A 27,509-nucleotide genomic window follows, 5' to 3' on the forward strand; every position below is an offset into this window, starting at 1 on the left:
CCCAATTCCAGCCCGTTTTCCCCAGGAGGAGTTGTTTGGAGGGAAAAAGCCTCCCATGATGTGGTAGGAAGCTCTCAGTAGGAAAGAAAAAGGCATATTTAAAATAGAAGGAGGTATGAGAAAAGGCTTACTTTTATTTTTAAAATTTCCTAGGAAAATATTCTAAAACAGAAATTAATTTTGTTTCAAATGCAATAAATGTCTACCTACATGAAGCAACTGTACAGCCACCTGGCAGTGCAACCCCAAAGCATAGCGGTGCCACATGTCACGGTACAGCAAGTCACTTCCTGAACTACGTCTCAGAAAACAACTCTCCATTCCGAAGACAAGAACCAATAGAAGACAGTGTCCCTGCCGCCCGCGGTCACTGGTAACATCTTTGGATAAGTGTTTTCCAGGCGTAATTTCAAGTCTTCAGCAGAAGCAGAACAGAAGGACAAGCGAGGGTGCATGAAATCATCTTCCGAGAGGACTGCAGCCCAGGCGATCTTCCTCCTCCTCTTCCTCAGGCGGCATCCAGCCCCTGAGGTAACAGCGCGGAGGTTCCTGGGCGCTAGGCTGGGCCCGTTGCCATGGTGCTGCTACACCTGTAAGCGGATTAGAGCCGCGGCGGCAGGGAGAAGCCGCGCTGGAAGGACTCAGGAGCCCGCCGCAGGCTTGACCGTTTCAAGACAGAAGGGAAGGAGCGCGAGGCCTCTGCCCACTTCCACGTGCAACTTCTCAGAGTCAAAGGCTTTAGGAAAACACTGAGGCAACCTGGGGGTGGAGGGGACTCTCTTAACTCCGCTGGGGAACAGAGCTGGGCCATTCCCAGCCCCTTTCTGGAAGGTATTTGTTACGCCCACCTTGCAAGTCCAATCTTCCTCTCACGTCTGTTCTAGTCCCTGTGCAGTGCTTACCCTGGTTTACTGTTTCTAGGTCTGATTTTACATCATCCTAACTGGGTTACTCATTCTTTTTTCTTTTACACAAAGTTGGATAAAATTCTTTATTCACTGTATTTCCAATGCCGACCAAATTTCATTTTGATACCTGGGTCTAACTTCCAAACGCTGCCATAAACAGATATCACAACCAAGCCATATGTGATTAGAATTCAAAACTACTCCTAGTCCCTGAAACCGCAATTATTCATACACAGTTCAGAATCTCCTATGTGTATGTGTGTACACACACCCACATCCACACCCCCATGAACTGAACACCAAGTCACTAACATGCTCGACATTACTACTGCGTAAATAAGCGAGATCTTCCTGTACTGGGAAGAAAGTGTCTCTGAGAAGACAGATGTAATTCCCAGAGAAGCAGGATTGCTGTAAACAGGAAAATCAAGCAGCCTTGGAATGGCTGGGGGCAGGAATGGCGGAGGCAGGGGGTGGGGACTTATCTGTACAAATATTTCTATATAATAGCATTAGTAACCCCGAGTCCCCTGTAAATCATGTTTGTCACTTCCTGTGCCTTCATATGAATTGATTTTCCTTCGATCTGCTAATTAGAGAATTTTAGCAGCTCTGTATGGTGCTTTGCATCTCTATGAATGTGGATTTATTGAGAGAATAAGTTTTAAAACAACTTTTCTCAGCCCAATCTGACAATGGCCTTCATCAACAAACCCCGCCTCCAAAGTGGACATTGGGAATCCCTTGACTACTGGCCAGGGATCCCGTCCCAACCCCCGCACTCCTATCCCACAACCCCAAACTCCATGTGTGCGTAATTCAGGGCTTCAGTATGACTACTTCTCGATTTAATTGGGAAACTGCTTCCTAGAAGCAATTTTGCTTCTAACAAATGGGCACCGTATTCTTTACACTTCTGTTTTAAGGTCAGCAGACACCTGATTTCTGTGTCAACTCCATGAGCTCTAGCAATGTGCTAATTAAGGGTCAAAAATCTAACTGCTTTGCTGGTGAAGATTATCTGCTGCTACAAGGCAGGAGAGGTTTTCTATTACTATGGTGAATGAGTATTACATTGCTTTAACCCACATCCCTATCTGAAATGGGTCTTAAAAGAAAAGTGAATAGTGGGGGAAGAGGAGCAACATACACACCACTGGATACAGTGATGAGGAAAAGAAGGAGTCAAAGAACTTTGATTAGTGCAGTGTTAAGCAAAACACAGCTGGATTTTACTCAGCTTTACCATCCAATTTTTTAAAAAGCCATATTTTCCCCAAAGCACCAATGGTGCTTGGATGTGCTAGCTCAATCTGCCACATGTTTACAGATTTAGTCCCAAACTTGGGAAACTTAATTAAATATGCTTATTGCCACACAAAATCCTGTACTCCAGTGCAGGTGAATTTCTGCTTGGCTTGGCAGTTCTGATTTCAGACTGCTTCACTGAATTCCTGAAGAGGCAGCTCAGCCATAAGCTGGGTGCAGCAATACACGCTTGTATTCACCAGTATGTACTCCTAAGGCACTCTGCCTCATTTGAAAATTTCCCAGGTAGTAATTAACAAAATTAGGTGTTCTAATACTCTATCGGCGAGTATATATAGGGTTTGATCAGTTTATTAAAAACTACATCTGAGATCTCACTTTGGGAAAAATGTAGCTTTACCTGCTCCCTGATTTCAATTGTTTTTCAATCTGACATCTGTGAAAACATCCAACTGATGTTTTCTGTTTGAAAGAGCAGATCCTTTTCTGTACTATCATTTTAAAGGTTTCCATCCCTAAATTAAAAAAGGGAGGGAGGGAGGGAGGGAGGGAGGAAGGAAGGAAGGAAGGAAGGAAGGAAGGAAGGAAGGAAGGAAGATGAAATAAATTAAATTAAAGTTCATTTGCCAGAATTCTACGTGTAGACTAAAAAAAGATGTCCTTCCCGAGGACCCTGACGGCACTTCTTTACCTGGGGAGCTTAAAGCCAGTCCTTGCTGCCCCTATTACTCACTGATTTTTATGTTAGCTTAAAAAAATGCCATACAACCACTCACACAAAAAAGCTATTTTTGGAAACATAGACTGCTGATCTTCCTTCTCCCGGTTCTCAGTCTCTAGACAGGATGGTGTAATGAGCCCAGCTGCTAATGGCAAAAAAGGATACTTGTCAGCCTGAGTTGTCACTTAAAATGAACATACTCTTGGAAAGGAAATTCATCATCATAGACAAACATGACATTCAACCTATTTTGGTACATGTGCACGTATATATACAGTGAAGGTGGACACAGAAGGAAGACAAGACTATAAATATTAAAACATGTTCTGGAGGGCAGAAAATTCAACTGGCCTCCAACATGACAGACTCTAGGGAACAAGCTCTCTACAGAAACTGTACCGTATTGTAATACACCCTTTTTGTGTCTCTTTAAATTGCAAATGGAATAAACTCTAATAGTGCCTATTAAACAATTTAATATAAACAAAACTATATTGAATTAAAAGACTCCCATGAAACTAAACCAAACCATACTCATAAACCACCTCAACTAACATACCTACTAGTTAAAGGATGAGTAGAAAGACTAATAACTTTTCTTTCTGAATTTAGACTTTTAGTCTCATTATTGCCATAAAATTAAGTATGAGTGAAAAGAGGATAAAAGAGGAAAAAACGGATGGAGTTCAATGACATTTGTTAATCATTCCAAAATTCATGACTATCTGCTTTCCCATTAGCTTCTAATTTGGTTGAATAAATGAATATATGTATGAATCCATCTATCCATCCAGTAATTACTTGGTGTGCATTATGTATCAGGCACTATAATAGAGGTAGATGCAAGGAACACAATGGCAGGCAGCCTCCCTGTAACCGGCTTGGCTTGGGCAAGTCTGCGGCTTTGATTAATATCTTAGACTGAACACAAATAAACTGAGTCAAGATCTTTTATTTAATGCAACCATAGATTAAATAAATGAGTCACAGACCTAAAAAGAAAAGCTAAAAATCATAAAACTTCTACAAGAAAACATTGGCGAAAATCTCTTGGAACACAGAAAGACCCCATAACCATTGTTGGTGGGGATGTAAAATGGTACAGGTACTCCGGAAAATAGTTTGACAGTTTCTTAAAAACCTAAAAATGTACTTATCATACAACCCAGCAATAGCACTCTTGTGTACTCACCCCAGAGAGGTGGAGACTTGTGTACACTATTGTTCACAGCAGCTTAATTCATAAAAGCTAAAAACTAAGAATCACTCAGATATCCTTTGTGGGTGAATGGTTTAATACACCCTGGTATAGCCATACTAAGGAACACTCGTCAGCAACAACAAGGAACAAACTGATAGATCCAACAACTTGGATGGATTTTAAGAGTGTTCTTTTAGTGAAAATAAAGCCAATTTTAAATTATTACATACTACTTGATTCCATTTAAATAACATTCTTGAAATAAAAAATTATAGAGATGGAAAACGAATCAGTGGTTGCTAGGGGTCAGGGATGGGTGGGGGAGACAGGGATGACTGTAGCCGAGGGAGTTCTTTCTGGTATTGGAACAATTCTGTACTTTGACTGTGGTGGTGGTTATACAAATCTACACATAGGATTAAACAGCACAGAACTACAAACACACACAAATGACTGCATATAATAACTGGTGTAAACTAAAAAATGTCTGTAGTCTAGTTAATAGTATTGTACCAATGTCAATTACCTGGTTTTGATATTATACTGTAGTTATAAGATATTACTGGGGAAAGCTGGGAGAAAGTTTGTAAGACTGTACTATTTTTACAACTCTTGTGAATATATAAATTCAAAATAAAAAGGTAAAAAATTAGTTTAAATTAAGAGAAACTTAAGAAGCTCTGTATATTGTTCTGAAATCCACCCTCCCTCCTACAAATGAATACCACACTTAGTTTTAGGTATCTCCTGACAAAGAACAAATAAGCAGATACTTTTAAAACCAAGTTTTGTTAGTGAGCCTCAGAACTGAGGACATAACTTTGAAGGTTTTTATTTGAGGGGCATTAGAAAAGGGTGAGAAAAATTCTACTACTTGTGCTTATAGTTACCTCAAAACTTTGGGTAGTTTTTAAGCAGTACTTCTAGAGTCAGCCTGACAGGCACCTGGAACCCTGGAACGCCTGACAATGTAGTATGACCACGATTTTCAGCATTTTCTAGTTTTTTGAACTTTTCAAAGTGCATTTGAATAGATGGCAGAAATGGCAGAGTTTTCTGTGTCCCAACACCCTCCCATATGACATGGCTTTAATGTGAAAATGCTGCCAATATTGATTCTAGGAAATCACTTTACTGGCTTTTATCTGATTAGCTGGCTTTAGAACAATGATGACTTTGTGACATCCTATTGATTTTGCCTCTAAAATGTCCCTCCTATCTTATCTCTGCCTCTTCATTCCCACTGCCACTATCCTTCTTAGAGACTTCATCATTTCTTACAAATAGTTTTTTGCTAACTGGTCTCTCAAACTTTGCGTCCGTAAAGCAAGTCATTTGAAACTTCATTGCTGGACTAATCTATACAAAGCACAATTCTGATTGCTCAAGAATGTTTAAAAGTTTCCCCCTGCTTACATGATAAACTCCAAACTTCTCAGTTTGACATTCAAGGACTGCCCTGTCTATGGCATATTGGTTTGAAAGTAATTTCCACCTAGAATTCTAAAGACATTGCTCCATTGTCTTGTTTTTCAATATTTCTACTGAGAATTCCAATGCAACTCTTCGCTCCTCCTTCATATGTAATCTACTTTTTCTTTCTAGAAGCTTTTAAGATATTTTTAAAGCCTCGGTGCTCCAATATTTCATGATGATGTGAATGGATGTGTGCGTGTAGTGTGGGGGGGTGATCTCTGGTCTTTTTTCATTCACTGTGCAGGGAATCTGGTAGCCTTTTCGATGCAGACATTTGTGTTTTTGTGTTTTGGGAAATTTTCTTGTATTATTTCTTTGACAATTTCCTCTCCTAAGTTTTTCTGTGTTCTCTTTTCTAGAATCTTCTGGGTTTATTTTCTCATTTTCTGTTCTACTTTCTGGGAGAATGATTTGACTTTAGCTTTTATATTTTTAATTTCCGACTGTCTTTCTTGTTTCATGGATGTTCCTTTTCTTACAGTATCTTGCTTGTTTGATTGATGCACAATCTTACCTTCTGAAAATATTCATTATACTTTAAAGTTGTTTTTGGCTCTAAGCATTGTCTGTTTCTTTTGGGTTCTTTTTTCTCCTGTTTATTTGTTTTGTTCTCTCTCATTCAGGTTGGAGATTTTCCTCAAATACCTGAAGATTCTTGGCTATATGTTAATATTTAAGAGTAAAGTACTAAAAAGCTCAAGGGAAGCTTTGTGTGCTGGAATGAAGCTTATGGATTAATGAGCTTCGTTGCAGAGTACTTCCTGGCCAGCTGTTTTTTCCCCCTAAAATACTGAACATTTTTATTGACATATAATTCACATACTATAAAATCTACCCATTTAAATGTACAGTTTTCAGCGTATTCAGAGTTGTGGAATTATCACAACAATCTAAGCTTAAAACATTTTCATCACTCCAAAAAGAAACCTCATGTCCATTAGCAGGCATTTCTCATCTACCACCCATATGTCCATATCCCCACATCTCCGTTAATCTTGTGTCTTTAAAGATTTTAAAGATTTGCTATTCTGGACATTTCATAGAAATTAAATCATATGATATATGACCTTTTGTGACTGATTTCATTCACCTGGCATAAAGTTTTCAAAGTTCATCCACATTGTACCATGTATCAGTACTTTATTCCTTTTTATCGCTAAATAATATATTGCACAAACGTCTCATGTTCTGTTTATTCATTCAGCAGTTGATGGACATTTGGATCACCACGACTTTTTTGCTTTTTTGAATAATGTTGCTGTGAACATTCACGCACAAGTGTTTGTAATAATACATATTTTCATTTCTCTTGAATATACTTAGGGGTGTGATTACCAGCGGGGATTGTGGTGGAAGAGCACAAATGTCACTATCTGTAGGTCTTTTTATCTGGGCTGGTTCAGTTCCTCAAACTTGCCATGTGATAAAGGTAAGCCTGGCTGCTGGCCTTCTAGAGCTGGGTGGGAGCTGAACCCTTCCCTACTGCTGGGGGTGGGTGGGCAAATCAACCTCCTTCTTATGTCAGAGACTGCTAGTTGTCTTTGTAATGTCCAACCTTCCCTTCTTCCTAACAACAGATTCTTCTACTGGGGGCAACAGTGTACCCCCAACAGAGGATAGTAATAGTAGTATCTAGATTTGTATTACATGAGAGTCTACATTAAAAATGCTTGGCACATAGTAAGCACTCAGTAAATACTGGTGATGGTGGTGATGTGTTAAGATACAAAAAGTACCATTTCCTAAATTGTATTTATTAATTATGGAGGCATGAAGTGTTAAAGATGTGTCCGTCCTAGCACATGTTCAATGATTTTAGAATTTAGTTGCTATCCTTAGCAAGCTATACATCTGAGGTTTACTCGAGCTGGTAGTCCCAATTACTGAAATCCAGGCTTCCTTTTCATATATGTCTTCTAGATGTCACTGCAAACCAATCGGACCGATTCCGTAAGCTATACACAAAGAGCAATGTAATAGTGAAGAGTATGGACTCTAGAACCAAACTGCCTAAGTTCGAATACCATTTTTTGCTATTTACTAAGCTGTATGACCTTGGGAAAGACTACTTAACCTCTCCATGCCTCAGATTCTCCATCTGTAAAATAGTGATAACGGTAATATTTATCTTGTAGGGTTATTATAAAGATTTAAAAAGACAATATGTATAAAGCATCTAGCACAGTGCTCAAAAAAATGTTAGCTATCATCATCATCATCATCATCCCATACAGTTATTCTACAAAAGAAAGATACATCTCTGACCACTAGAGCTTGGTTCTATAGAAACAGCACAATTGATTCTTAAATTAAGTTCTTATGTATCCACACACTTGCCAATATTATTATAAGATTCTTGAACTGGCTGGGTATTTGAGCTAACATTTTATACCTTGTCTCAATATGAGCAAGACAAAAAAAGCAACTTTTGTATTGGATCATTCCAATTGTCACTGATGCGATGTTGGAGAAGACCAAAATGCCTAACGGAAACCCACCGTAAAACTGCTTTCTCTGTTTTAAGCAATTTAACTTCCTACCTGTCGTCCGTATTGCGAAGGGATGGAAGCCGAAAGCTCGTGTTTCTGTCGAGCTTTGACTGGCTTTTGGTCCTCTTGATGGAGCCTTTCAGGCGCTTGCTGAAGAACCCCTGGAATGAAACGTCACAAGGTGAGGAAAGGGCGAGCTGAAGGAAGCTGCCGCCTCCCTACTCTCCCGCGCTACCTCTGCAAGTGATGTTCAGGTTTTTATACTGAACACCAGAAACAGAATCCAGCTTTTAAGTTCTTATTTTGTTGCTTGAAGCCACCTGGTCATGTGATGAAACCCTTTTTTCTTCAGTGATGACTGGGATAATTCAACTTTTTGATAGCACTTAATTTCTTAGTTTCTATACTAGCTTATGGTAGAGAAACTTCTAACTCCAACGAGATTTTCAAAACTATGATATAGAAAAACATACTCCTTTCTATGAAGATGGTGTCAGCAATTTCAATAGAAATAGCATGCGGCGATTTCCTGAACTAAATTAATGGAAAACAGGAAAAGAGAATACCACGTGCAAAGGCCCAGAGGTGACAAGGTCCTGACTGGTGCACTGGAGGAATTAAGAAAAAGAGCTAAGTGATGAGCACAAAGCAATGTGCTGGTGGCCTCAAAAGTGTCAACGTTTGGTCTGTATCAACTTGGATGTGATATTTGTAAAATTAAGTTTTAAATGTGGTTAAATTATTTAAAAATGAAATAGGTATCATTTATGAAAACATTAAAGCATTCAGACATCAGAAGAACAAAGTCCTTTACAATTCTGGCCCCTGCTTGCCTCCTGCCACTTTCCACTAAGCTATCTAGAGTTCCCCGAACACCTTCCTAGTCTTAGCATCTGGCAAATAATGGGCTTTCCATAAAAGGGAGTTGAATAAAAGAATAAATACAAGAATGAATGATGATGGTCACTGCTTTCAGGAAACAATTCTACTGTTAGCATTTAAAAGGACATCTTACAGAACTATGTCAAAATGTCTTGAGAAAATGTTGTAACTCAAAGAAAACTATTTTGATGCATGGAAAATGACCCTAATCACTTTGAGATAATTATTATTTGATAGAAGCTGTGTCCAGTAAATATTTCCATAAGGAAGAAAAAGAAATGCTAAGCCAATATCAGCACATCAAATCTTTTATATTCTTTTAGTTATCACCAAAGCCCACTGTTTCGGGGTGAAGACTATACTCATCAGGAAAAGCTAGGGTGTGCTTTTCTAAAAACCCCGTGATCTCAGTGGCATAAAACATGCTATGTGTCTATGAGCAGGCCAGCCGAGGGAGTTGGGCCTGGCTTTACGCCCTCCTCACTCAGGGGCTTCGGCTGAGAGAGGCTACATCTGTGTGCTTCTACGGTCACTGCAGCTGGAGAAAGGAAGTGTGACAAGTTATGGACTAGCTCTTGAAGCTTCATGTCACATCCGGTCTCATTTCATCGGACAGAAAGGCCACACCCAATTTTAATTAATAAAGTATGTACAACCCTATCATGTATCCTGAAAGAGAAATGGAAATATTTGGTGAACAGTCGAGTATACTATTCTATGACAAGTGTTTTGTAAACACACTGGCATTGCTCTTTCCGTTAGAGAAAAATGGAAACAAACATTTAAATCAGAAGTAGAACTATATTGCTGACTAAAAAAAATGCTTATGTTATTTCTTGTTGTTCTTGTAGCTCGAAAAATAAAGGTAAAAAGTCCCAGAAAATATCATATACACATAATTCCCTCGGCTGTTTTTTCATTTGAGGTGTAGAGAGATTGATCGGAGGGAAGGAAACAAGGTTATTTTTGAAAGTACTGTATTTCTTAGAGACGGGCATTTGTCTGCTCTCCGGTACAATCTCAGTGTCGCTGCTGTGTGTTCTCTAAGGCTTTATTTACCACTTGCAATGCTTCAATCAAGATGAGTCATATTTGCTTAGAAATGTTGTCAGCAAACCAGCCCTAAGTTTACAGAATTCTGTTAGGTTCATTTACAGTTAGTTCGAAAAATTAATTGAGATCCAGCCCAAGGACTTGACCAAATATCATAGAAAGGCATTTCTAACAAAAACACAGTTAAGAAGTTAACTGAGAATGTACTAGCAGATGTTCACTTATATAGTACCTTACCTGTGTCTTTTGTGGCACTAGTTTAATATAAGATTTAGAAACGAAACATAAATATATATGATGCAATTAGGAAGGTACACGTTCTCAATACCTGGCATATCCAACCACAAAATAAAAGTTAAGTTAACTATCCCATTTCTTTGAATCTAGCACACTGCTGATTGTAAGTCACACCATTATTTTATGTACACTAAGAAAAAAGCTGCCAATTAAACTAACACAATGTTTTATCGCTTAGACTTTTAATTTTGCATTAAAGGAAAAGTTTTTAAAAAACTTATTCAGGCAGGTTTTGTCAGGTACCACACAGTGTATACATACAAATAATATATGCAAAATAAACTGATAAGGTATTCCTAATGCTTTTTCGTTCTTCTGAACTACTATTTGACTCAAAGGAGCTGTTGTTTATGTTAGTCCACAGAACATCATCCTGTATTCTTTTAAGAGCGTTGATGACAAAGTATATCTTAAAAGAGTAATCTACAGAGGTGTTAAAAAGTGAGAAAACTGTGCATCTTAGAACTGGTGAAACATGGTATTGTTTTAGAGAGGTACATAAGAAACGGTTTCAGGGATTCAGAGAAAGAAGAGGTTACATCATGCGGAGAAATAAGGGGAAGTTATAGAAAAGGAGTGGAACGTGCTAGATCCAGAAGGGCAGGCAGTGCGCTGAGGGACGAGGGTACCGTGTGCGGCTCAGCGTGAGAAACTGGCATGGATGCAGCAACACCGGGACATGAGCAGGTTTCGTCTGGCTGGTATACGATGAGGAGTAGCAAAAAACAAGATTGGAGAGGTGGTTTGACCAGCTATTAATGTATCATTATTGCTCCCATTGGTCCTTAAACTTTTGAGGGAGGGTATAATGCTAATCCTATCTTAATATTTACTACAGCGTCTAAACCTTAGTTAGTGCTCAATAAACATCTGATAACTATATACACGAAATTATGGCTACTTTTGGAATACAGATAAGGAAAAGTTTAAGATTGCCCAGGGTGGTTAGTCATATTTCACGGAGGTAGAAGAATCTGCTACACAAAATTCTGTTTTCATCTTCTTGATATGACCGAAACATGGTTTGCTCCCAGAACACCGTATAGCTCAGAGCCCTGCTTGATAGAAGCTTTCCATTCTTCCCTGCCCAATACTGGGTGGTGCCCTGGACGAGGCGCTGGTATTTTTCAAGCTTACCATGAACAGCTTTACGGAGTCAAACCATTATTCCATTAAATAACTTTATTCCACAAAATAATGGTTTGGAGTAAAGCATGTTCTTTGAGATTCACGTCATCTTGATTTAGCATCCTTTATCGTTCCTTGCTGTTCTCATGCATTAATCTCTTTCCCTTCCTTTATTCATTAAGGCATTAGTCCCTAGCTTGCAATATTTCTGTCTCTTAATTCTTAACACCATACTAGTAAATAACCAGGTCGTGATCCATCTAATACCCTAGCCTCACAATTCCGTGCCTCCAGTAATCCTCAGCCTCCTCTTCAGCCGTCCTAGATCTTACCATCATTCAGAGAACCTCCACCTCAGACATCTTAAACAGCAATGTTCTTCATTGTGACTTTTCTTCCTGATCGTATCTTTTTCTCCCAATACGTACGCTCTTCAACCTCACAGGATCCTCCAGTCTCTCGACCACCCCATTTTCTCCCTGTCCCTGTCTTCTCCATCCAGCTAGGACTTCGTGGCCAGTCTTCTGAAGCTGTTCTCCCACCAACAACCCTCTTAATCACCAGCTATCCGAAATCAACACTGGATCAATGTTTAAATTCTGGCTCCATGACTAAGCTGTTCAGGAAGACCACATCGCTGAATAAACTCCTGCCACTAAAAATTCACCATCTCCAAGCTGGGCTTGGCTTCTACTATGCCTCCGCATCACTCCCTCTGGGGAAGCTCAGGGTGTATGCTGCCCACATGCCCACTACCCTCTCCTGAGCAATTCCTTACGTAAAGGTAGCAGGCCTTGTACCACACAATTCCTCCTCCCTGGGTGGGTAACTGACATAAAGGTAGCGAAAAGCATGGTCCTGGTAAGAGTCCCGCCTGCAGAATGTGGTCTCATCTGGCAGCCACTAACTATGCCTGATCCCTGGCCATTCCCTGCTCCGTGCTTTACACTCCAGCAACTCTAAGAGCCTAGAGTCCTCTCCGTTCACCACGAGTCTCTGCTACTGTTCTACTCCCTCCCTTTTTCCTGGCCAAGGCATCCTTTCAGACTCAACTCAGGGATGATCCCTTCTGGCGTGTCTTTTTCCAGCATGTCCTGACCCTCCGCTGTGCGTCCAGGTATCCATGAACAGAACTAGCCTTCCATGCAGCACGGTGCATGCCCGCTTATGTGGCAAGTCTTCCCTACCAAACGCTGGACTCCTCAGGGCAGGAACTAGACAATCTGCATTCCCAGGGCAGGTCTGACACCTGACATTTAGTGGGGCTCAATGAATCTTTGTAGACCGGAAATAAAATAGGCAGTGAAATGAGTATACGCCATGGTGTTTCTGCTACAAGTGCCACCATGGAAAGAGCAGGGACCTTGTGGGGCTTCAAATCCTGGCTCCGATTTCTCCTGGTTGGATGACCTTGAACAAGTCACAACTTCTAAGTTTCAGAATTCTTATCTGTAAAATGAGGATTAAAAACTCCTTTTTCTGGGACCAATTCAAAGAATAAGATAACTGAATTCAAAAGGAGTGAAAGTGGGTACCTGTAAGTATTAACTGACTCTGAATCTAGGGCGAGAGACGACTAAATGGGCGAGGTGGGATCAGGCCTTTTCTCCCTAGAAACCACAACAACAAAGGGAGGGAGACGAGCTCCACGGCAGCAGGGCTTTTCGGCTGTTTTGCTCGGTGAGGTGGCCAGTGATGCCTGGCGCATCATAAGTATCCCATCACCGTCTGTTGACGGAATGAACTTACCGAAGGCTTCCTGGTTATCAAGCGTCGGCCAGGATTTTCCAACATGTCATACCACATAATTGACATGACAACTCCACAATGTACGTAATTCAGTAACTTGCTTTCAGTAACAAACTTAATAAACGAAGAGTTAGGATTTAAACCCAGTATATTACTAGTACTTAAAAAGTTTCTTTCGTTCATGTGTTTACTGAGCACCTACTATTTGCCAGATACTTGAGGCACTTCAGACCTACCAGTGAACGAAACAAACAAAAATATTTACCTTCATTAAGCTTATATACTGTGGAATAAGACAGACAATACACAAAGAACATAATAATTCATGAGATAAGCACTATAGAAAAACGGAGCCGTGTAAAGTGTTGAGAACATCAAGTGGTCACGGTAGGCCTTAAGGAGAAAGTTACACTGAGTAGAGACCAGAAGGAGGTGAGTCAGCGTGCAGATGTCAGAGGAAAAAGCATTCCAGGCAGCAGGAGCAGGCTGGGTGAGGCTTTACGGCAGAAGCATGCCTAGAATGTTCAAGAAAGAGCCAAGAGCCAGTGTGGCTGGGATTGTGAGAAATGAAGTCAGAGAGGAGGCAGGGTGGTGCTGGTCTCAGCAGTGGGGCAGGTGGTGACAGCTTACTGATCCTGCAAGCCACTGTGAGGGTCTCAACTTTTACTCTGATTTCTAATAAAATCAACAATGAGAGACAAGACCATTCAAGGCAGTCATCAATAGGCATTTGCTTTTCAGAGAGAAATACCTTTAGATACGAAAATAGAAATGTGGACTGATTTAATATGATTTTGAGCAAGAAGATGCAATATAATATAAGAACAGTGCATTTTCTTCACCAACAGATCACACGTCACTAGCTGAGATACAGAGAAGGCATCTGACTTTCCCAGGTCACACAGCTGCTAAATGGCAGAGCAGAACTTCAAGCCCAGGCAGCCTGACTCTGAAATCCTTGCTTTTCAACCACAACACTATATTAATTTTCCACATTCTAATTCCTCTTCACATACTCTAGTATAATGCATTTCCCTGTGTGTTCTATACTTAATTTCTACACCTCTTTTATTATAGAATTATATACCACAAAGAGGCAGAAATGCAGTATGACAATTCAAAAATGTGAGGGAAAAAAGAAAGCAAAAACAAACAAACAAAAAATAAACGAAAACACACACACACAAAAACCCCAAAACATGAGTGTGACAATCTACTTAGAAAAATTTTCATCTAGGACTCTTATATATATAATTACACTAAAGTAAAATTGAAACGCTACTGAAATTACTTTGAAATTACTTTTATATAATTGATTCTATGGTCACTGAGAGAAAAAAATCCAAATATAAAATTTTAGAATAGATATCAAGAGGAAGATGCTTCCTTCTCTCTCTTTCACATAAAGTTATGATATGTCTTATGTTGATGTGAAGAGTAAATGATGCTCCTACAAGTATATTCTAAAAATGCAATAGCATAAATAGAAAGAAAAGACTACAAACGGACCGACTTCATCCTTGTAACTGACGCCAACCTAATCCACCAGAATACTAATAAAACCCTCAAAACAAATCCTACCTCACCCAATTCTCCTTTGAAATGCTGGTGCTACCATCTACAGCTCTTAAAAATGCTAAAAAGCTTATCATTTTAAGCAACTACATTGTTGTAGCAATTGATCCAACTAAGATGACTTACTTTAATTAGTTTGTAGTCACTATTTTCTGTCAAAATAAGGCTTAAAATGAGCAACTGCCAGGGAAAGAAAGAGCCAAACGGTGCCTTCCTCTGGAGCTTGGTAAACGAACGCTAAGACAGTGAGGGCTGCTCACCGCCTGCAAACTGGAGCATCCCCCGCGGACCGAACGTGCCTTTCCCGCACCACTGTAACTGAAATAAAGCTGCTGCTCCGCAACCAGGCTCCGAAGCCTCAGTGCTGGTGACAAGGGACGGCTCGCGGGTGTCCTAGCGCCGCTGCCGTTCCCTTAAGACACGCGAAGTGGAGGCACAGAGACGTGTCATCACCTCACACGTGAAAACACCGCGAGGGGCGAAAGAACCCTGCTTCGCCCTGAGACTTCGTCACATCACTGACCACACAAGGGATCAAGCAATTCTAGGTGATTAAGTAATTTTAACAGCACTTCCTTAAAACGTTATATGCCTCACAATAAGGAAATGCCACCTGTCAACTAGAAAGGACCCCAGGTGGGACCTATTTTAGTTCTTGCCTTTTAATTTTAGTGTAATTGGTAAATTAATCTCTGTGTATTCTGTATCTATTAGCAGTCCATATTATTATGACTTGTAATTACCTGAGAAGGGATATGTCATATATAAATTATTCCCTTCCTTGCTCTCTTAATGTAACTTAGGAACCTGTAAATGTCCAATAAATGTTGACTGAAATCTGATTGTAGAAAATTGACAAGGAAAAAAAGAAAAGGAGAGGTGAGTGAAAATGCTAAACTCTATTTTCCAGTCATAGTTTATTTACTTAGTTTACCTTCCAGTCATTGCAAATCCAAGCAGGAAGGGAAACTGTAGGTAACAGTAATAACAAAGCAACAAACAGATGCAAAGTGCTTTACTGTTAACAAGCAGTTTACATGTGGGCAACTTCTCCCCGATGGGGGCTTTGGGATTCTAATTAGGAGTGGTGTTGTTTTGTTTTTGCAAATTTCAGCATCAAAGAGGGAAATAAGGTCCTATCATGAATTAGAATTGTTTTTCTAGACCAAAGTAGATGAATCAGAATCTCTGAGTGTGGAGCACAGTGATCTGCATTTTTGACAAGCATCCAATAATTCTCTTTTATTAAACAAAGTAAAACTTTTATTATAAAACTTAAGCATACCAAAGCATAGAAATTAACATATTAAACACATACCCTTTAGTCAGATCTAACAATGTTAACATACTGATATTATTAGATTATATTAAAACATAAAAGTAAAATATGTCTGTTATACTATATAACACATAATTGTTGTAATAATGTTACAACATACTGACACGCTAAGATTTACTAGGGGGACAAAGATATTTAGCATACCTTCTCTATCCATAATAATATTTTTTGTCTTAGAGATTCATTTCATTTGATAGAAACACTGTTGTCAGGTTTCTTCTGATTATCATCTTCCCGTTAAATTTTTTCAAACCTTTTACTTTCAACTTTTATATATTGTTTTAAATGTGTATTTTCTTTAAAAACATTAGATTTATGGAGGAAAAGGCAAAACTCACTATTTTTAGCTATACAGCTTGATGAATTTTAACAAATGAACACTATCACCCACAACTGAGACCCAGAACATTTCTATCACCCCTCAAACTATAAAATTTTTAATAGTCAATCCCTTCCTCCTGATTCAGCCCCTAGAGACCGCCAAGTCTGACTTGTCCCTATAGTTTCACTTTTCAAGAATGTTACATAAATGGAATTATGCAGTATGGAGCCTTCTTTCACTTAGCATACTGTTTTTGAATTCAGCCGTGTTATTGCATGTATCAGCTGTGTCCTTTTTTATTATACTATGTAGATATACCAAAATGTGTTTATCCATTTGCCAACTGATGGACATTTGCACTGTTTCCAGGTTGGGTCTATTAAGAATAACTGCTTACAACAAATCGTGAACAAGTCCTTACGTGGACACATGATATGGGAACCACTGAGTTAAAAGCTTGGTTGGAAGTTCACAAAAAAATAGCAGAAAGAAACGGCAACCTTTTAAGAGGATGTTAACGAGCTGGAGTGGGAGAAGGGTCTTGGGAAGGGAAGGAATCCCTGATAGTTTTTTTCCTTTATATTTGAAATAATTTTAGATTTACAGAAAATTTGAAAAAATCGTACAGAGCATTTTCCTTTGCTCGGCTTCCCCTAATGTTAATGTCTTACGTAACCATAGTATAATTATGAAAAGTAGGAAATTAACAGAGGTTCTGTACTGACTGAAATTACGGGCCTAATTTATAATTTTACCTACTGTATTAGCTTCCTACTGCCGCTGTAACAAATTACCATAAACGTGGTGGCTTAAACAATACTATTGATTATCGTATAGTTCTGTAAGTCCAGTGCAGGTCTCACCTGGCTGAAGTCACGCTGTCAGCAGGCTGCATCCCTTTCTGAAGGCTCTAGGGGAGACTCTGCTGCCCTTTCCAGCTTCTACAGCCCACCCCCCGTTCCTCTGCTCCTAGTTTCTTTCCTCCATCTTCAAAGCTAGCGATGCTGCGTCTCTCTGACAGGTGCTCAGTTTTTTTAGGCCTCATGATTAGATTGGACCTATGTGGATAATCTAGGGTACTCTTCCTACCTCAAGGTTTTCAGCCTTAATCACATCTGCAAAAGTGTCTTGCCTTGTAAGGTAACATTTTCGCAGATTCTGTGTAATAGGATGTGGACATCTTGGGGCACTGTCTGAAGGTGGAGTGAAAGTACAGTGACCAACCACCAAACCGAGAAGGTATCTTCAGACCAAAGAAAGAAGCAGGCAACTCCGTTAATTATAACAAAATTTACTGGGTAATTTACTTACAGAAGATTTGGTCGGAGCGGACAGATGACCCAGCACTTTGTACAGATTATTCTCTGCTACTAGACAGTGGTTATAGGACATATTTTACAGTATAGCTTAACTACTAATGACAAGACAAAGGGATAAAAAATGCAGTATGCCGAGAACCACACCTCCTAGCTGTCTTATGATGGATAATTGCTTAGAATTGACACCAAAATCCAGTTTGATATTAATCTTGGTTGCTATGCCATTCTGGCCATTTACTGACAAGAATCTTTATGGTTACACTGTGTAAGCTTACAGGACACAGCTAATCATTAACTATGAAGCGCTGGTGCTGGCTGAGGCTAGTCAGGTCAGAGCTATGGGCATAGAAGAACACAAGCTGGGATACAAAGACGTAGTCAGTTTTGTTCACGTCCACATCCATACAGGCAGGATCCTACCTTCCACATACACTTTACATAATTACTTTCTTATGAGCGGGCATTTGGGTCATTTCCAATATTTTGCAATTACAAACAATGATGCAAGGAATACCTTGTGCATAAGTATTTTCAAACTGATGGAAATGTATCTTCAGGGTGGACTGCTGGGTCAAAAAGGAAGTGCATATGTAGCTCTGCCAAAATCCCCTGGAGAAACCGCGTGCATTTCGACTAGCAAAGTCTGAGTGTGTTTCCCACAGCCTTGCCAGCTGAATTTGTTGTCACACTTTACAGTGTTTGCTAGCCTAAAAGGTGACACGGTATCTCTGTATTGTTTTAATTTGCATTTCTCTGATTATAAGTGAGTTTGAACGTTGTTTTTATATGTTCAAGACAATTTTTATAGTTTTTGAGACCTAGTTACATCTGTTTTCAGTTTTTCTATATGGGTATTTTGGTTATTTGTTCTCAATTTTTAATAGTTCTTTATATGCTATAAATATTTTCTCCTACTCAGCTGGTTGTCTTTTAACTTTGTTATTATGTTTTTTTGCCACGGAATTTTTAAAAAACATTTTGCCTCTGGCTTTTCAGTAACCATTACAGAAAGTTTTTTTCTACAGTAAGATTAAAGAGGAATTCATCTATGTTTTCTCCTAGTAGTTGTGTGGTTTATTTACTTATCTTTTACATTCAGATCTCTAATCCATTTAGAGTTTATTCTTGTGCAAGGTGTGAGACACACATCCCATTTTGTCTTTTTTCCAAATGGCTACTCAGTTGTTCCTACAATATTTATTTTGAATACCAGTTTCTTAAGAAATCATTCTTGATAATAGGAGTGAGTCCCTAACTTCTAATTACCTAAGACCTTTTGTTTATACTACTGTTTTCCTTTATCTTACCACCAATAATTAGTTCTATTCCAATTTTATCCCCTACTGGGTCTTAACTCCTGAAGGCAAACATTATAGGTTTTATCTCTGTATTTCTTCAATGCCTAGCACACAGTGGGCTACTAATATATATTTGCAGAATGCTAACAATAATTAACCGAAATTATTATGAAAAGTCCAATTCACTCTAGAAAGTAGAGAAAATATCTGCTATATCTGAGCGGGGAGGGGAAAAGTCAGAATTCTTAGGATAAAACCAAATCTGGCGCTTTAAAGAGGAAGTGTTTAGTATCTGGAATATTTTCCTCTGTAGACCATCTCGGTTTCTGCTAATGAGGGCTATGGTGACTTTCTTATGACTAGCAGAGACTGCTGATCTTGCTCAAGTTCACAGAGTATAAATATCAAGGAAGATGGTTTTAAGGGATACAATAATGAGAAATGATCAGTCAAAACTAAGAAAGAGAACATTTTCCCCCAAAGTGAGGTCTATTAGTCTAGTGGACAGTCTCCCAGAGGTTATCATGAAAGCCTGAAAAACGTATCAGGTAATATAATGTAAAAGACATTTTCTCATTGTCAGGGGAGATGGACTAGATGAATTTAATTGAAATTCTCCGTCTCTCATTTTTAGGACTCTAAGAATAACAGGATCACAGATGGAGGTGTGCTTTGGAGCTTATTTGTTATTTAAAAAAAAAAAAAATTCTTACTGCCTTTGATGAAACACAAGGCACCTAAAACCTATATTATGGAAATGGTGGTGAGCAAAAGGCACAAAGTGAAACAATATAATTACTCTTTATTAATGTCTGTCATGGAAAAGATTTTATTAGGCATATTACTATAACTTCTAGAGGCTATTTCCTAATTACACGACTGCTAATCATGTAAATGTTTTTTTCTCCCCATTATAAATTTAGGCCCCCAAGTATTAATAAATTGGTCCTTAGTATATAGTACCTTTTATTTACAAACATCCAAGGATCTTAAAATGTTTGTGTAGTATTTCATTATCACAAAAAAGACATCATGGGCCTTAGAGGAGGTCAAACAATTTGCTCTTGGTCACACAAGAAAGATGCTAGCTGAACATATCTTAAAAAATAACATTCTTAGCACCCCTTTGCCTGTTCTAGGTACAAATTCTTAAATGCTAAAATATGAAATCCTTGTATTGATACTCAGGCAGAATTAAAAAGGCAGGTGACACTGGCCCTAGATCACGTGGTCAGAAGAGTGCGGAGCCCTTTTCACTTGCAGGCACCTGATCTGAATGGAGAAGTGCTCCTGAGTGACAGTGGTCTCACCGACTGCATAAGAGATGAGCCTAGGTAGTGAAGGACAGATCACCCAGTTTTGACCTTGACTTCCGCTAGATGTATTATCTGTTTTTCATTTAAGTTTAAAGACTTGTGAGGCAGACCACATCCATTCCTACACATCCAATTATTCCTTGAGTGAGAAGCAAACTAAGATAATTTTCGCGAGTCACTCTATCAATCATCTCTCAGGGCTTCCACAGAAGGAAATTTATTTCTTTATACTGTCCACCATTAATTCTGTTTTACTTAACAGATTAATGTAGACCCTTTAAAAAAAAACAGTACACAATGCTGATTAATTTAAAACCATCAACTAATGATGAAGATGCTATACGAGGTTACTGTCTTTCATTATAAATACCTTGGGTAATCATGACCACCAGTTACGTATGGAGTTTTCATAAACAGGTTAGAAAAAAGGAAAGGTCAGTGCTAGAGTTATAAGATGAATGAGATATATAGTAGGCCCGATCCTCTAGAAGACTGGCCTCTAAATTGTCTTGACCATGTATCAAATGAGTGAAATATTGCTGGTGTGCATACCTAAAATTATTTACCTATAAAATATAAGAATGTTCTGGTGTATGACTATAAAATATTTCAATAACAAAAATTTTAAAAGAAATTTTAAAAATAAAATATTTATTATTTTCTTTCTGCAACACAAATGGATTATGCTGTGTACCCTCTGAAATATATACCTCCCATTCTGGAAACCATCGACTAGAATATCATAGATTGGGGAAGGCAACTGTATAAATAATGACCTTAACAGTACAATAATATTGTCCACTCTAATGGAAGGACAGAGAAGCTCAAGGAAACACTGGACCTGAGTTTTAAAGAATGAGAATGCATTTAGGAAACACAGAAATGTGCAAAGATATCTGAGAAAATTTGGCTGGGGTAAAGTTGGAACACTCTAAGTTTGGAATCTCGGAAAGCTGGTGGGGATGGGATATTGGGTATTACAAAATGAGACTAGATGGGCTGCCAAAAACTAGGCAATGAAAGACTTCCTGTGCCAAGTTAACTTTGGTTTTTATCATATTGTAAAACATGAGTTATAGTCAAAAGCTTTCAGCTGATGACTGATGCTTTTTGTAGGCAACTAGCTCTGAAGACATTTAGATGAGGAAAGACAGAAAGGAAAGAACGAGAATGGAAAGAACCCTCTGTGCAAGCCAAATACAATGTACAAAATTTGGTCCTGTCCATGGGTGTGGGGCCGCGGAGAGCTAATAAAACACTTTAAGCAAAGGAGAGTCAAAGGGATGACCAGGTCTAGATTTTAAAGAGACCAGTCTGGCAGCAGTGTGAAGGTTAAAACGGATGAGGGAGGAACTGGAGGCCAGGAGATGAATTAAAGTCTCTACTGTACTAGATGCGACCAGCTACATATTTAGAGGGGCTCAGTACAAAATACAAGGGCTCTTGTTCCAAAAATAGCAAAAAGTGCCATTAAAGGTACTAAAATAGAAAACTTTCCTTTCTTCAGTGGTCTCTATCTCCAGCTGCCATGGTATTTTAAAGTTGTCCTTTAATGTCATGCTCTCTTGGGCACCAAAGCAAGTGTAGACCTTCATACTAGGGTCCCAGCCCACAATGCAGAAGGTGGGTGACCCACTGGCTGCCAGGCTGCCCCTCCCCGGCCACTAAATCCATGTGCCACGCCTTGGTCCAGGGCAGGGAAGTCGAGCCAGTCTTTTTCCCTTTCCATGGCCATCCCTGCAAGTCACTAGGTACCTGGATTGGGGATGGGCAAGACGCCGAGGTGTGTCCCCTGATCGCCTGCCAGACACCAGTGAAGCTGACAGGCAAGGATGACACCGCCAAGCCCTTCTCTGAGACGCCACAGGGTGCATAGCCCAGCCCTTATCTTTCTTATGCTTGTGCACACACCCTCACCAGGGTCAGACAGTGACAGCTGTGGGTGGGTGAGGACGAGAAGGGGAGGCTGGCTGGCGTCCAGGGTCAGGGATGTGGGCAGGGCAGAATCCATCGCAGGGAGGCACTGGGAGGTGGGACTGTGCAATGGCTCCAAGTCCCTGCACATGCTAATTGTCCCACTGGACTTTCTTATGAAATAGAAATCCAAAGATGAGTCACTGAGAATTCTGAGATGGCAACCCCAGAGTATTAAACTCCATGCCCAGGGGCTTTCTGAGTGGAGACTCTGCGCACTGCATTGGTCTCATGGTCACGAAGCCCAGCATGGCGTTGGTTCAGGGGAAGAACAAGAAGACTGAGTGGGGCTGGGAAAGAGGGAATGGATGACTCTGAAGAGTGGCAAGGAAGATCTGATGGCTGAATCTGGGAGGAAAGAGAACAGAATACTACGGCTTTTAGGTTTTTGACTCTGGGGAGTGCAGAACTTTGTAGTATTACCAAGTTAGAAATTCAGAGAGAAAACAGTTTTTGGGGAAAACCTACGTGAATACGGTTTGGAGAGAGCTGAATATCAATGACTATGGGACGTCAGAACTAAGTGTTAGTAGAATACAGAGGACTGTTTAGAAGATTCTCCAAAACAGCATCACTTTGTATTTCCTGATGTTAATCATTAATTTCACTGCTATACAATAATGAAAATATCCTTCTATGATGAAAATCTCAGCATTATCCCATTAAACCAGCCCACATATAAAATACCTTACAAGAATGCAGAAGCAGAGGTGAACTGTACACATAATGAAAAAGATTAAGCAGTTTAATAGACATGAACTTATGAAAGAAATTATAAAGTACACTAGATGTGAATAACGCTTCAGATGGGAATATTTGCAAAAATTAAAAAATATTTCATGTATATGTGTATATATGACTGCCATAATTTGCTTTTCTTTTAAAACCAAATGTCATGCATATGTCTATATGCGTAACTAAAAATGTATGAAACTATGTTCCTCATAACAGGCAAAATTATGGTAGTTTGCATAAAAATGCAAATATGCAAAGTATCAGTAGTGAGCATCTAAAAAAACCTGTAGAAAACAAGCAGCCAATACATGATGAAATGTATTTTGTTGTTTTTCCTCCCCAAATACATTTCATTTAACCCAATATATCCACAATATTATCATTTCGACTTGTAATCACTAGTAAGAAGTATTTAGATATCTTCTATTTTTTCTCCAATTTTTAAAACACCAGCTTTATTGAGATATAATTCACATGCCATCAAATTCCCTCTTTTAAAGTATGAAATTTAATGGTTGTTCTGTATTCATAAAGTTGTAAACTGTTACCACAGTCTAAATTCAGAACACTTTCATCACTCTCAAAAGATATCCTGTACCTACTAGCAGCCAACCTCTGGTAACCACTAATCTATTTTCTTTCTCTATGGATTTGCCTATTCTGGACATTTCATATAAATAGAATCACACAATATATGGCCTGTTGTGTCTAGCTTCATTCATTCAGCACGTTTTCAAGGTTCATCCATGTTTTAGCAACGTTATCAGTATTTCACTCTTTTTGTTGTGTAATAATACTCCATTGTATGGACAGACCACATTTTGTATATCCATCCTTTGGCCGATATTTGGGTTGTCTACTTTTTGGCTATGACAAATAATACTGCTATAAACATTCATGTACAAGATTTTGTGCGAGAACATGTTTTCAAGTTTTTTTTTTTTTTTTTTGTATATATACTTAGTAGAATAGCTAGGTCATGTGGCAACTCTACATTTAACCTTTTGAGGAACTAGCAATCTGTTTTTATAGTGTCTGCACCATTTTACATTCCCTCCAGCAACAAATGAAGGTTCCAATTTTTCCACATCCTTGCCAACAGTTACTATTGTCTTCCTTTTGATTATGGCATCCTAGTGTGTACAAACAGGTATCTCACTGTGGTTTTGATATGCATTTCCCCAGTGACTCATGATGTTGAGCATCTTGACACAGTCATATTGACCATTGATATGTCTTCTTTGGAGAAATGTCTATTGAAATCCTTTTGGAGCCTTTTCTTTTCATAGCTACTCAACAGTCGGACAACACATTTCGTGGTGATATTTTAATCAAAGGATCTCCTTGGAATGAAGTTCATTTAAAATGCAATTAGTAGATGGCTAATACAAAAAAAATGAAGCATTTAAAAATCCAGAGGAATGGGACTGGCACTGGTTGTAGAAATATCAAGGGCCCGGGGGCGGGAAGGCACCTCACAGGTAATACCATTTACCAGCAATGCTTGTACCTTGCTGAGTATAGGTAGAGCTGAAAAATACAAAAATACCTTTCTGGACAGCTAATCCTAGCAAAATCAAGAAGTTGGCAAGGTTTCCTTTCTATATCTCTAGCTTCCTAACCTTTGTGAAAGAGGAGAGCATCTGATTTCAGCGATACCTCGTGGCTAATTACATGCTCCCTTAAGCAGGCATTATCCCTTCAACATGTTGATCTCCAACTGTGAAATGAAAGGTGTCTAGCCTCCACTTGCCCCTTAAAGCAGAAGAAACATATCTGTGCTTTGAAGAAGAGGGGCTAATAGTACACTATCCGTAACAACAAGCTCTAAGTAAGCTCATCTTGTCCCCTCTCACACAGCCCTCATGTCTGGGGCACGGTAAGTTGGAATCGCCACTAGTCGGCACTGCTACCAACCTGTTTCTAGGAATAACCATAGATTGAGGGTTTCCATCTTTCTCTGATTCTTTCAAGTTTAGAATCTTGGCAATATTCCCTGCCAAGTATTTTCCTCCAGACATTTGCCATCTCCTTTATCCCCCTTGAGGGGTCATATCTAATCTTATTCCTTTTTTCTCTGCTCCAAATGTTATATTTCCTGGGATGTTTTTCATTAAAAGACTTGAAATTCCACCCATTCTGATTACAAAATAATTTATTTAAAGGTCTGTATAGTTAATATTTAATATCTTCAGACTATAACTTTTTTCACATCCCTATGTTTATTACATTATTTTTACTTCTGGTAGTAATATTTTGAAAGACATATAATATGAATATAGATTCATATATTATATATTCATGCATAGACAAATATAAATGTACCCTTTCTTAAAAGAGGTATCTGCAGGGTGATCCTATTATGGATTTTAATTTCACGAAGATGGTCAGTAAAGAGCAGGATGAAAGATGGATCTAGTATATTCGAGCAGTCTAGGACAGAACTTCAAGTGTCCCAGAATACAGGAGCAATGAGAATACGAAAACTGAAATAAATTGTAGCTTGGCTACTATGAATTCAAATTTATTATTTCACCCCTAAGGCTGAGATTCTTAGGCTGGTCAGAGGCCACCAAGCAACAATAAAGTAAGCACTTTGTAAATATAGACTGGTCATCTGAATTGACTGTGGCAAACACTTAGAAGGGCAACTAATGTACAATGCAGCCATTTGTTTGTGAGCAGTAGCAGGCCACAGAGCAAATGTCACTTATTTTCTCAGTTTCTTATTCCGGACTTGAAGGTACAAAAGAAAGCACTGATGTCTATGGGAAGACACGGACTAAAAAGAGCTCCTAATATTTCAACCAATCATTTAGACAAATAGTTCTCAACCCTGGCTGCATGTTAGAATCTTCTGGCAAGTTTTAAACAAAATACAGAAGATTAGGTTCTAGTCCAGAGATTCTGATTCAACTGGTCTGAAGTGGGGCACAGGCATTAGTATTTATTTATTTTTTTGAAGTTCTGTAGGTGATTTTTAGGTATAGCCAGAGCTGAAAACCACTGGTTTGGATAATGAACACTTTCTGGTCTTTATTAAGTGTGCATGAAGCCTTCTGTGTCTTTTTTAACATGGAAAAACAAAGACTTTATTGAGGATCTTATTGATCTTACTGAGGATTCTGTTCAAAACAGAGACCAATTGCAGTTGGGCCTGATATATTGATACTTGAGAAAGGATGTAACCTTTCCTTTTATACAGGAATTTAACTTAGTCTACATTTATTGTTCCAAAGCTTTGCTTTACTTTCTAAAAACTATGCAAAGATTTAATCTTTTGACAGCCTTTTGTATCTAGTACATATATCTGATTGAGGATGCTCAGGTGTCACTGTGATAAGAACACAGGGAGGGTTACACAGAAACAATCAGCTATTGCTTTAATTCAGCGATGCTTTCTGGTTGTCTTGGCATATATTTTAGCGCCTGAATTCTTTCAGAGCCAAGCGCAAAGCTAATACAAATGAAGCAGCTGTGACTGCATTGTGCTAACGTTCACATGGAAGGCCGACTCAGACCATTGTGTTATGGAAATGAGAACACTGAGCCGAACACCTGGCCTAGAACACAAGCAGCTTTCTGTTAGCCAAAACTAAACTGACGGCATCGTCTAAGGAGCAGTGATACAAAAATCATAACTATCAATAGCCACTTTATAAATAGGATACTGAAGAAAGAAGGCTGTCCCCCAAACTCAGGCAATGTGAAACAAATACACGCAATTACAAGATGTGATCATTTTTCCGAATTAAATTTAAGTACATGGATAACTTTTCGTTAGTTTCTTTATGTCTTCCTTATAACCCCTGTCATATCATTTAAATGTAGTTTTAACAATGTATAAAATAGAATGGATGTCTTATTTAAAGGAAAACACAAATATGACAAAGGTAAAAAGTTCAGCAGGATCTTAAAGAAAATAATGGAAAACAGAATATTCAAAAGAAGCAAAAACTATTCAAATGACTAAAATTGTTCTTGAAGAATCTAGCAGTCCAAACTCAGATCTGCAAAAAAAATATAACTATTCTGCACAGGCACACTCATTTATTCCAAATGATCTCTTACTGTTTATTAAATAAATGATTTGGTATTCCATTTGACTAGAAACATCACCAGTAATACCGAGAGAATAAGCATGAGAGATACTTGATTCTGGTCCTTCAATCATTCACGCATATTTTATCCATTCACAATTATTTGTTAGGTGTTTACTATGTGCAAGATACTGTGTTAGGCACTGGCATAGCAACAAAGATGAGTAGAAAAGATATTCATTGTCTAATGAAGGACACAGATCTACAAACGAATACTATTTTTGATCTCAGTTGGGGACCTGCATATGCTGAGGGCAGACTTAAGTTACATGTAAATTTTCAACTGCAGGGGCTATAGGCTCCCCTAACCCTCACATTGTTCAGGAATCAACTGTGACTGCAATTGGAGTTAAGGTAA

The 27,509-nt window shown here is 38.8% G+C and overlaps 1 protein-coding gene across 4 annotated transcripts in view; it reads right to left on the minus strand.

Moving 5' to 3' along the window:
• The window catches only part of RASAL2 (RAS protein activator like 2), a 252,763-nt gene that overhangs the window by 40,926 nt on the left and 184,328 nt on the right, over positions 1–27,509 (minus strand). For all 4 annotated transcript variants that reach the window (XM_011361240.2, XM_011361239.2, XM_011361237.2 and 1 more), the window contains one exon: positions 8,116–8,225. In XM_011361240.2, the coding sequence (XP_011359542.1) occupies positions 8,116–8,225 (110 nt within the window). The remainder of the gene's footprint in view (positions 1–8,115; positions 8,226–27,509) is intronic.

This window comes from Pteropus vampyrus, unplaced genomic scaffold (assembly GCF_000151845.1).
Source record: "Pteropus vampyrus isolate Shadow unplaced genomic scaffold, Pvam_2.0 Scaffold65, whole genome shotgun sequence".
Classification (NCBI taxonomy): domain Eukaryota; kingdom Metazoa; phylum Chordata; class Mammalia; order Chiroptera; family Pteropodidae; genus Pteropus; species Pteropus vampyrus.